Genomic DNA, 12,804 nt, shown 5'->3' with positions numbered 1-12,804 from the left:
TTTATTTTCGAGTAAATTTTATATTAATAGATCTATGATTTTGTGTCCATACGATCTTAATGCGCACGCGTGCTATATAAACATATTTAATATTGAGAAAATAGAAAATAAAAAATAAATAATGTTCTCTCTTTCTTAAATAAATGCCAATGTTTTCGTTAAATAAATGCCAAATACAAATTAACTAAAAGATTAATAAATATGAATTTTTGATAAGCTTATGAAACACTTTGTATTTTAAACAAATATAACAAAAAACAATAGTAAATACGTATAAATAATAATACGAATTTTCCAAGGATATATTTATACATCTATACACATTTTTATAAAAACTAATCTTTCAAAAATATTGCATGCAAAAAATAGGCATAATTGATAAAAAAATTAATTATAGAAGAGAGAGTTTTATTGTAGTTGAGTTTTAAGTGTGTCTATGTACATATGCGTGCGTGTGTGTGTGTGTGTGTGTGTGTGTGTGTGTGTGTGTGTGTGTGCATGTATGCGTTTATATTTGTTGTGTGTAACTCTATGTGTGTAGTAAGCTATCTTTTTAAATTGCATCAACATTGTATATAAATCTTTCGAATATCTAATTGTACTTAGATTTGTCATTTCAAAATTTTAATATTTTCTGATTTTCTTTTTGGGTTATTCATAGATTATAATTTTCCGAATTCAATTTATATTTATATTATTTACTTAAAAGGAAAAAATATTCAACGTATAAAAAATTTCATTTCAAAAATACTTCAAATTCATTAGTTATGCAAAGATCATGATTAGAATATCAATTGTCTAATTTCTGAATTCAATTTTGCTTTCTTCTGAGAACTCTATGTTTGATAGTTTCGAAATAAAATACATATTAAATCTAAAAATACTCTAATTATTTGTTTTTTATTTATTATAGATTATTGTAATGTTTGAAAAATCAGCGGTTTATATTTTAATTCACGAATCATATTGCGGAATTTTTTAATTTCTAGGATATATTACTTCAAAATTTTTTACCTTTTAACTTAAATTTATTTTAACTTAAAAATAATATAATTTAAATATTATATAGGCAAATAATAATTCAATTATTAGCTTTTTTGACATTGACATATTATGTCAAAAAATGTTTAATTGTATAATTTTACATAAATTTGCAACATTTGATCTGAAACAAAAGATTTACATGTAAGGGAAAATAAACTTCTAATTTACGTGAAAGACGATAAATTTTATTGTATTTTGTAAAGTAAAATATTTTACAAGGTACAGGACAGGCATGGACAGGATAGACGCTTTTCTTCTGCACCTTTTTTTCCTCTCCTCAAAAAATTCAATTCTATAATTCAAACCTAATTTTACTTAGAAAACAGAAATTAGTTTGTTTAACTAGATTAGAATTTTTTCCAGATAAAAGTTAACAAAAACTATATGACAAATTATTTTATTTTTGATATAATTATAGAAAGTAAAGTTTTAAATGATTTACACATTTAATCAGATATATCAGTTTTTTCCTTAATTTCTGGAATAAATTATAAAGTAATGACGGTAAATGTGTACATTAACTTGCACCTCATGCATCACTTTCCTTTTTACATATTATAGAGGACGCAATAATACGCTCTTTGAATTATGTGACACTCTACTTTCATTCCTGAGATGTTGAAACATTATAATTTTTATATTTACTTGTATTACCTCTTTCTATATCCTACTTGTGTATTTATTTTTTTGTGCATATTTCTTTTTGTTTATAATTACTCATTTTGTCACTGTAGGTACGCTTTAGAATTATTGTTTAATTTTGCTAAAAATTAATTTTTATTATTTGCTTGTCACTGTGTCACTGTCAGTAACTCACTCACTTAATAAATATATATTAATATGTTATATGAGAACAATAAAATAAAATGTAATATATATAAAACAAGTACTATATAAAAGTATTATATTGTGCATTGCGCGTATATATATTGTGTGTGTGTGTGTGTGTGTGTGTGTTTAATTGTAATTTCCCCCATTCATAAATTTAATATATAATATATAACATATGTTATATATTATTGTTATATTATAATTATAGTCTATTTATAATTAATTCATAGAATCGATCATAAAATTGATTTCTAAACAAATAAAATAAAAATTATATATATTTTATTTATGAAACTCTCGCAATTTTTTATTTATATAGAAATTCAAATTTTTTTGCTTCAAATAAGTAAATAGACTTTATTCCATTTACTCGATACTTATTAATACTTATTAATAAATTACTTTAATTTCAAAAATAATTTATTTAATGTTTTAAATCTTTTGTTGAGATTGTATTAGAAATTATATTGTCAAAGTTGAAATAGATTTTTTGAATCTTATTAGTGCCCACCTTTCATATGCATTTTATGACAAAAACTTTAATATGAATTAATTAGAGACCTGGTAAGTGTCTAATTGACTAAGACATAATAAGAGTCTTGCCATGTGATATCCAATTTTGATTGATCATCTAGTATCTGGACAATTCTCGCTCGTATTTAATACAGATACAAACCATACACTTAATATAAACATTATATTTCAACAACATAAATAAAAAATAAACGTTTCAGAAGAATTATATAATAATCGTTTTATTAAAATATACATCCACTCATTATCACCTTGATGGCGAGACTCTTATTATAGAGTCTCTGAAATTAAGTCCGATTTTATCGCGTAACGACAAACGAAAAAACACATATAGCAATATTATTTATTTATTTATTAGAAAATAATTCCTTTTTAATATAATATTCCTTTAATATAATATTCCTTTTTGAAGAAGGAGGATTAAGATACATCAGCAGAAAGTTTGTTAGATAATAAAAATATAAAACATTTAATACTTAGAAAATAACATATATAGAATTATAAAGCTTATTATAAAGTATGTCAGAAAAACAGTAAATTAGTATAAAGCTTATTATAAAGTATGTCAGAAAAACAGTAAATTGCAAATAAATTATAGAAAAGTGGAAGCGAATTAAGAACTAATCATATTAGTTTCAAGATAATGATGCAACACCATCATTTAAATGATGCAAAATTCGAATGAAAACAATCGATATAATTAAGCAAATCATTTGCCAACAGATACATTCTATTTATAATTTATACTTTGCATAAGAGGTAAGAGGTAAAGCATATGCCTTCTCATTGATCTTGCTAGAATATGCAATTCTATATTGTGTAATAAGCCGGACACATGCATAAATACACACACACACAATCAATCCTCTCGCTATTATATAGAGAAGGACTAAATTTAAAAAGATTTTTCTGCTGTTTGAATTCGTTCAGTATGGGTATATATCATAAGAATATGATCTAAGCAATCCATTGTCATCTTATTTATAAACAAACTTGTCTTATAAAGATATATACTAAATACGTTCCCATAAGATAATCAGACATAGAAGAAGTAGTCAATATATCAATAAAAATGATAGTGTAAGCATACCTTAACAGCACACTATATGTTCATTACAATTGACAAAAGACATTCTCGATTCTTTCTTTTCTTTTTGAGTACTGTTATTGCAAAATTAATTATTCTAATAATTAATTTTTACTTTATGTTTTCAGATTTTCGCAAAATATCAAAGAGAAATATTTCGGAAATCTTCCTAATATAATGATGTATCGGATATATGACGTTACAAGTACTATTTACACATATTAATATAATAATTAATTTTCCTTATCCTGCATTTTTTACGAATATATTGATTTATAATTACAATATAAGCACAAGAGTATAAAAAAGACGTATAGTAAAATAAAGTAATAAGAAATAGCGATAAAAATTGGAATTTATCCTATTCAGTTCGACTTTCTCAAAGAGGTGTTTTATAAAATGTAATTCAAAATATTTAATAATAAAAAAGAAGCAAAAATATTCGTAAACTTGACTATTTAAAAAATTTGGACAAAATTAATATTGGTTAAATAAAATTAATATTGGAGAACTAGTAAGAAAAATGAATGTCACAACAATAGTCGATGCCATAAAAGCAGCGTCCATCGTACTCGGGGTCAGCATCAGCAAGATTACTATAATCCCAGTATTGATTGTCGCACTCATGTACTTCAATTATGATCTCATGGATCCGGAAAATCATCCGCGCGTTACGAAGGAATTAAAAAAAAGTTACGATTTTGTTATTATCGGCGGAGGTTCGGCCGGCAGCGTAGTTGTCAATAGGTTGACCGAAAATCCAAAATGGAACGTGCTATTACTAGAGGCCGGAGGTCATGAAACAGAGATAACTGATGTGCCAATACTATCTCTATACTTGCATAAAAGTAAACTTGATTGGAAATATCAGACAGAGCCTCAAAATACAGCCTGTCAAGCTATGACCGATCATCGATGTTGTTGGACTAGGGGCAAGGTAATTTTGATAATTATTACAAAACTATGATTATGAGGGAGAGAGAGAGAGGAGAGAGAGAGAGAGAGAGAGAGAAAGCCAATAATATCAATATAATAATATGTACAAATATAATAATACAAATACAATAATAATAGTGAAAAGGCTAATGTGGAATCAACGTCATTTTGATTCATCTAAAATTTATTGAATCGAAATTGATATCGAAAATCAATTAATTTTGATTAAATTATTCTGTCATAAGAATGGCTTGTTTCTGAGTTATCTGTGTCCAAACTTCTAAATTTGTCTAAAATTAAAAGATTACTATTTACATACGACGATATATGGTTTTCGAATTGATTAGAGTTAACATCGATTCGAGGCGCACTTTCGTAAAAATCAACAGAAGATCGATATAAAGGAAAAGAAAATGATGTCGATGCCAACTTTCGTTCATTTCATTTTATACTTGGATCAATATTATTCAATGATGGTCTTGATATATTTCAAAATTATTGAAATCGAGAGATGATCCTAAATAATTATCAAATGTCAATCCGATATTGAATTGAATTCTTATATATATATATATATAAATATTTTAGCGCATAAACAGTTTGAAGTTTACAAATATAGGTTTCCCTTTTTCTAAAAATTAATATTAATTATCGAACATAAAGATATCTTATAAAGATGGCATGTATTATCATATACAGGGTGCTTCCGCAACATACAGATCGGTAAGTCGGGTTGCCTATCTGACGATCGGTCTTCTTTTACCGACCTCGCATAATTGAAAAATAATAAAATCAGAGGATCGATCATGTAATATTTTTTCGTGAAAAGTGAAAAAATTCCTTGATTGATACCTTGAATGCAAATCCGTAGGGAATGAGGAAAGTGAAATCAGCTTTTAACATTGATATAGTGTAATTGTAATATTTAATAACATTATATAAAGAAGATCTTAAAAATAAAATTCGAAACGCGTTTGCGTAAATCACTCTTCCGATAATTCGGAGAATAAGGAAAAATTTTATGCGGAGGATTGCTTTATGTTTAGAAGAGAATGGCTGTTACATTGAGCATATATTGTGAACATTAAAAAATAGTTTTTTGTTTAAATTCATTATATTTTATCTGTGTTATTATATTTCAATTGTGTCATTTTATGTTATTAATGTTATTTAAGTTATTTATGTTATTAAATATAATGTTATTTATGTTATTAAATATTACAATTACACTATATCAATGTTAAAAGCTGATTTCACTTTCCTCATTCCCTACGGATTTGCATTCAAGGTATCAATCAAGGAATTTTTTCACTTTTCACGAAAAAAATATTACATGATCGATCCTCTGATTTTATTATTTTTCAATTATGCGAGGTCGGTAAAAGAAGACCGATCATCAGATAGGCAACCCGACTTACCGATCTGTATGTTGCGGAAGCATCCTGTATATATATATATATGTGTGTGTGTGTGTGTATATATATGTAAAAATCTCAAGCACTGTGTACGAAATGTCAAATGTATATACATATTATGATTGTATTATGTATATATATAATATACAATCAAAATTGGAAAATAATTCCTGATTTCTACAATTATATTACAATTTCTTGTAATCGAAATATAATATCTATTATATTGTATATATTAATTATATTACGAGATTAGAAATAATTCTTATCGAAAAAAAAAACAGGTTAAAAAACTCATTTTGCAGTTATGTGATTATTCATACTCAATCTACTCAATCGATTAAATACTTTAGGTCCTTGGAGGTTGCAGTGTTTTAAATACTATGTTGTACGTCCGAGGAAATCGACGAGATTACGATCAATGGCGAAATTTTGGTAATCCTGGTTGGGGGTACGAAGATGTGCTACCGTTTTTTATGAAATCCGAGGACCAAAGAAATCCATATTTGGCACGTAATACAAAATATCATGGCACAGGTTCGTATACTTCAATTACCACTGTATAATAATCATGTATTATGTGAAATATAAATACTTTTTTATTTTTATTATTCTTAATTTTCCAGGAGGATATCTAACTGTGCAAGACAGCCCTTATGTTACTCCATTAGGCGTAGCGTTTCTTCAGGCTGGCGAAGAGATGGGTTACGATATTTGCGATGTCAATGGCGAGCAGCAAACCGGCTTCGCCTTTTTTCAGTTTACAATGCGACGAGGTGCTAGATGCAGCGCTGCTAAAGCATTTGTGCGACCTATTCAGCTGAGAAAAAATTTTCATCTTTCACTGTGGAGTCATGTAACTCGAATACTAATAGATTCGCAGAGCAAACGAGCGTACGGAGTAGAATTTATTAGAAATGGTCGTAAAGAGATAGTATTTGCAAAAAAAGAAATAATTCTCTCCGCCGGCTCTATCAATAGTCCGCAATTATTAATGCTCTCAGGAGTAGGACCACGTGTCCATCTGGAGCAATTAGGAATTCCTGTAATTCAAGATTCACCTGGGGTTGGACAAAATCTACAGGATCACATAGCAATTGGCGGTCTCGTTTTTCCGATCGATTATAAAATCAGCATCGTGATGAATCGAATGGTAAACGTCAATTCTGCACTGAAATACGCCATCACCGAAGATGGTCCGTTGACATCCAGCATCGGTCTCGAGGCGGTCGGTTTTATCGCCACCAAATATGTCAATCAGACCGACTGGCCCGATATCGAGTTCATGTTGACGTCTTCGGGAGTGAACTCCGATGGTGGCAATCATGTAAAGCATGCTCATGGTTTAACTGACGAATTCTACAATGAAGTATTTAGTGAACTCAACAATCGCGATGTTTTCGGAGTGTTTCCAATGATGCTTAGACCTAAATCGCGCGGCTATATCAGACTGAAATCTAAAAATCCTTTAGATTATCCATTGCTTTATCACAACTATCTCACTCATCCAGAAGATGTGGCAGTACTTCGCGAGGGTGTTAAAGCGGCCATTGCCTTCGGTGAAATGAGCAGTATGAAAAGATTCGGTTCTAGATTTTATAGCAAACAATTACCCAATTGCAAGCACATTCCACTTTATACGGATGAATATTGGGAATGCATTTTACGCATGTATACTATGACAATATATCATATGAGTTGCACCGCTAAGATGGGCCCGTCTAATGACCCTATGGCAGTTGTGGATCCGCAATTGAGAGTCTATGGAATCGAAGGTCTGCGGGTTATTGATGCGTCAATTATGCCGACTATTACTAGCGGCAACATAAATGCGCCTGTCATTATGATTGGTGAAAAGGGCGCTGATATGATAAAGACAATGTGGATGCAATCATCTTACCCCAAGAAAGATAACGTCACTGTTTCTTGATGTTAGTCAATTGGGTACTATTGAGTAACGTGACATAAATGATGATTAATCAAAAAATTGGATCAAATAAGTTTTAAGTGAATCATTTGAATACATAATTATATATAGTTTTGGGAAAAATTAACTTGGATTTTAAGATAAGAATGTAATTCAAAAAAAGATATTCGTAATTATTTATAATTAAATATTTGAATGTGTAACGTATTTATAAAGAATAATTTAGTAAACCTGATACAATTACAAATTACAATTACAATTACAAATTAGTTAGATAGCAGATACAATTATAAATTAGTCACAGTAGTTTTATATCAAATATGTTTGAAAATTTAAGATAGAAAAAATAATATTAGGAAAAATAATATTTACTCCAGCAAAAAATTCTTTTATAGAATTTGATTAACAATAAAACTTGTATTAGCTAAATAATATTTTAATTTTATAAAATATATTCTTTATTTTTTCTCTATTACTAATAGAATAAAAAAATATTAAAAATACAGAAAATATTATATTTCTGACTGAATATTACTCTTAAATTTGTGTGTTTAAAGAACACAGATGTGTTCAGGGTTATTTCTCTATGTGAGCTATTATGCTCACATAATATTTCTAATTATATAATTGAACAAAGTTACAAAAAAAAATTTATTTTTTATCTTGAACTAGAATATTTTTTACAAAGCGTGCGCCATGCATGCGCCATTTAATTCCTTTTACTGTGTCATATAATACGAAAAAATATATGAGTACATTACTTGTATATATAATTATGTATATAAAAACTTATTAGATACATTAAATAAAGTACACATTAACATTAGGAAATTAAATGGCTCTATATGTGAAATATAAATTTGAATTTCACAGCAAATACTAAACGCTGATAGTAGTGTATCAGATTCATCGAAAATTAATTTCTCGACGAAACCGATTAATTATGCCTGAGGCATAAATTTTCCTTGGTCTATATACGGTCTACATATTTGATCAGTATATATTTAAATATCAATTCGAAATTTTTAATAAATTTCTCTTTACTCCCCTGAAGAAGCATTGCATTGTGGATTTCTTCAATGATTTCGTCAGTCATTACGGTTTTTAGGCGATTTGAATGTTCATCATCATTTATGATATATGACTAATGATGTTTGATTCGGGTCGCCAAATACGTCAAAGCATAATAATGGAGAGAGTAACCATCAACCATCTTATAGAATGGACTGAGCATCGCGATAGAGCGCTGTAGAGAGAGAGAGAGAGAGAGAGAGAGAGAGAGAGAGAGAGAGAGAGAGAGAGAGAGAGAGAGAGAGAGAGAGAGAGAGAGAAGAGAGAGACAGAGAGATATTATACATATGAAACTTATTTTGTCTCTCTTGCTAGCATGCCTGGTAGTTTTTTCAATATATCGATGAAAATTATTAATGAAATGTTAGCAAAAGAGATAGACATAATAGCCTCCAATATAATACCTCTTTCTCTCTACAGCGGACGCTCGCCTGTCTATCATGATGCTCAGACCACTCTATTATAAGTCGATTAAATTTTCGAAATTATATATATATATATATATATATATATATATATATATATATATATATATAAACACTACACTTTGTTGCATTCAATGCCAGTTCTAATGACATATTTTATGATGTGATAAGGTTTGCTGTAGCGCACTATTATATTTATACTTTAAAAATAATCTTGTAGAATTATATTTTGCAATTTAAGAAATGTAATTCTTTTACGATAAAATAAACAAGTTTGACAACTAAGTTTTTCATAATACAGTATTAATGCAAAAAGTGTCATTATATTATATGTATAATGTAAAAGACAATCAAAAGTATTTGTATTAGAATTAAAAAGTGACTAGTTTAACAGATTTGCTCAAATAGTCTACAAATATATACATCTTGAATGCAAATTGTTTGGTAATCAAAATCATATCTTTATAAAAAAATAGATTTCTTGTTACAAAATACAAGTATATCTATGTGATTTTTTTTTCTCAGTATATATATATGTTGTTCTCAACAATATATTTCTTATAGTCTTAAAATAATTTTATGTTATATAAATAAAGATTTGTAAATTAGAATAATAAGTTTTTAAACATTATATATATTATTTAAACATAGATGTGAAAAAAATTTTTTTATATGATACTTATTTTAATTAATGATGATGAATTGTGATCAAAGCAGGTAAAAATGATCCTATTACCAAGAATAATATTTCTTTAACTTTAAGTCCAGATGATGTTGTACCTTCGTTTGATAAATGTGAATAATTACTACTTCTTGTCATTAATTCTGGCAAAACATGTACAGTAGCTACATAAAGAAATGTTCCAGCACTAAACAGCATAGCCAAGCCAGTCGCATTGACACTACTCAATGTTTCTTTTCCTTCCTGCAACAATGCAAAATTTTTTATTGATTAAATAATAAAATTAAATTTTGTATCACATACCAAACTAACAAGAATTTTAAAAAACAAAAAGTATATGAACTGATGTTACATTCAAGCTCATCGAAATAATGTAAGCATAGAATAAAAGGACTAAATTTTAAAAAAAAATCCATAAAAATTTTATTTGTATATATCGATAGGAAATATATACAAATAACATTCATTCTTTAAAAAAATATCTAAAATTAGTACCCGCATTTTCTATTGTTTCTCTATAATATATATTGATTAACTATCTTGTGCACTGTATGTTATTTCATTACAATCGGTATCTATTAAGCAAAAATTATGTAATTTAATAACAAAAATATTGGGCTAATAAATAATATATAAATGATTTTATTCGTTAAATGCTTAATACAATTGCTTCTAATGTATCTGTTCTAAATCGTGAAGCATTTTTTTCCAACTTGCACCAATATGTTTTGCATACATATATTTACAACAATTGTCATTGCAGAGATTGCGTTTCGACAGTTTGGATATTTATAAGCATACTGTAGCAAGAAGAGTAATTTTATGTACTTCATTATATAAATTTTAGCATCAAATTTGTTTCTATAATATAAAACAAAATACTAACACATTTTATTTAAGTATTTACTCTAAATTATGTCATTCTACAGAGCAAGTATTATAAATGTTTAGATATATCAGTATATGGTTATGCTTTTGTGCATCAGCAGGAACATTTTTTCTTTTCAGATAATAAATGTTTCTATTAAACAATATAACATATGTATAGAAGCAAAGAAACAAGTATAGTGCGCATATGGATGTAACTGTAGTGTGTACACATCTTGCGATACATTCCATATACTCTTTAACAAAATTAAAATATTAATTTGAAATAGGAAGAAAAAATATGTAGGCAAGATAATGAAATCTTTATGTAACCGTAATGTAACAATATTATAATAATTAATAAGTAATACTGAAAAATGTACTGTAAAACGATTATTTTGAAGAGTTTTTAAAACAAGTAGGTTCTCCAATCAATTTTCAACCTATTTTAGTTAGAAAATTATCAGATCAACTATTTCAATGATTTTAGATATATTATAGAAAGGATTTTAGATATATTATAGAAAGGAAAATACTGGATAGCCCTTAATAAACATTAAAAATATTATTTATTTTTTTAATTCCGAATTGTAAAGTAAGATATATAGATATTAAAGTCCTTTAATAAAAAGTCGCTTTACATTGTTGGATGTTTTAGATACAATAATAAGGTCCCAAGATTTTTTAGCTTAAAATAATCGAAATTATATTCATATTACTGATACAAGTTTTTATTTGTATATTACTTAAAATTGCAAATATTTAAATTAAATTTAGATGAGATTAATTTATGAGCAATATAACTTTACATATTAATTTAGGGTTAATATTAGTATTACTCATATCTGTAACTAAATTTCAACAAATTCATTTTAATAAACTTTAATTTAATTGTTTAATTAATTATAAATTAAATTATTTATTTGCAATAAATTGGAAATCTCTTAAAGTTTTTTTCCTTTTTAAGTGACAAAAAAGGATATAATATCGTAAAAGTGCCCTTATTCAAAATATAGATTTACTATACTTAAATGTAATACTTTCATACAATATTGTTTACATAAACTTTGTGTAGAAATATCTTCAAATATATATAAAAAGTTATTATGGCAAACATAGTTTAACAATTACTCACTTTTCCAAATTCCAAATATGTCCAAGTGCAAGACAACGGTCGCAAGGAGAGAAAATTAATAAGTGTTTCTGCTTAATTTTCCTTTCTAATCTACACCTTCATGAAGAAGAAAATGCCACAAGTCCAAATGCAGCTGGCGCCTAATAAAAATAATTTAATGTTAACGATAAAAAAAATGATAACTAATTTATTACTTACATTTTTTATTAAAGTGCTTAAGTAGCATAATTCATTTCTGAAAACATTGTATATATCTTACTTTGTGTAACATTATTGGCGAAAAAACTATCACTTCGACATCACTGAAGATGTAGTAGCAGCAGCTCCCAAGCAACTCCATCACCGCAGCAATGTACTTATAAGACCTAAAGTTGCTGTAATACTTTTTGTGTTCTTCCTCCCACTTTCTGGCTGAACATTGATCAATTAAAAGCAAAATACAAAAACCAAAGTACTTAAACTAATCCAATTAAAGAATGTAAAAATTGCCTATAAAAAAAAACAGGAAAATACTATTAATTTACAAACATTAATTCATGAAATATGGTAAATCAGTAAATGCAAATTCATACTATATAAACCTTTTTCATTAGTAATACACAGTAAATAACTGCTCCTTATACCCTCAGGATAATCACTGCTAATGCAGTACCACAAGGAGTCCTGCCTCCCAATATTGAAACTAAAGTTGTACTTGTCTATGGAAAACATATTGTAACATAAATTACAAGATTCAAATGAATACAATGAATTCTGATTGCCTATTATATACATATCATAATTTTATATTACATATAAATATCTTCTACTTTATGATCTTACTTCTGATTAAATTTATATATGGCAGTGT

At 27.3% G+C, this 12,804-nt stretch overlaps 1 protein-coding gene and 1 pseudogene across 1 annotated transcript; one reads left to right on the top strand and one right to left on the bottom strand.

Moving 5' to 3' along the window:
• Positions 1-3,979: 3,979 nt before the first annotated feature.
• LOC105254813 (glucose dehydrogenase [FAD, quinone]) lies at positions 3,980-7,902 on the top strand. The gene is made up of 3 exons (XM_011263726.3): positions 3,980-4,433; positions 6,201-6,384; positions 6,474-7,902. The coding sequence occupies exons 1-3, from the start codon at positions 4,020-4,022 to the stop codon at positions 7,775-7,777; spliced, it is 1,902 nt and encodes a 633-aa protein (XP_011262028.1). The 5' UTR covers positions 3,980-4,019; the 3' UTR covers positions 7,778-7,902.
• Positions 7,903-9,931: 2,029 nt separating this feature from the next.
• On the bottom strand, positions 9,932-12,652 carry LOC112637425 (annotated as a pseudogene).
• Between the last annotated feature and the right edge of the window lie 152 nt (positions 12,653-12,804).

Source organism: Camponotus floridanus, unplaced genomic scaffold, assembly GCF_003227725.1.
Source record: "Camponotus floridanus strain SB8 unplaced genomic scaffold, Cflo_v7.5 scaffold165, whole genome shotgun sequence".
Lineage (NCBI taxonomy): Eukaryota > Metazoa > Arthropoda > Insecta > Hymenoptera > Formicidae > Camponotus > Camponotus floridanus.
Note: the sequence above shows the minus strand (reverse complement) of the source record. Positions and strands in the feature narration are given on the sequence as shown.

Excerpts from the sequence above, each read along its gene's own strand:
- LOC105254813 (XM_011263726.3), top strand. The coding sequence starts at position 4,020 with ATGAATGTCACAACAATAGTCGATGCCATAAAAGCAGCGTCCATCGTA. Across the intron at positions 4,434-6,200 it reads GTTGTTGGACTAGGGGCAAG|GTCCTTGGAGGTTGCAGTGT; the intron begins GTAATTTTGATA and ends TAAATACTTTAG. Across the intron at positions 6,385-6,473 it reads TACAAAATATCATGGCACAG|GAGGATATCTAACTGTGCAA; the intron begins GTTCGTATACTT and ends TTAATTTTCCAG.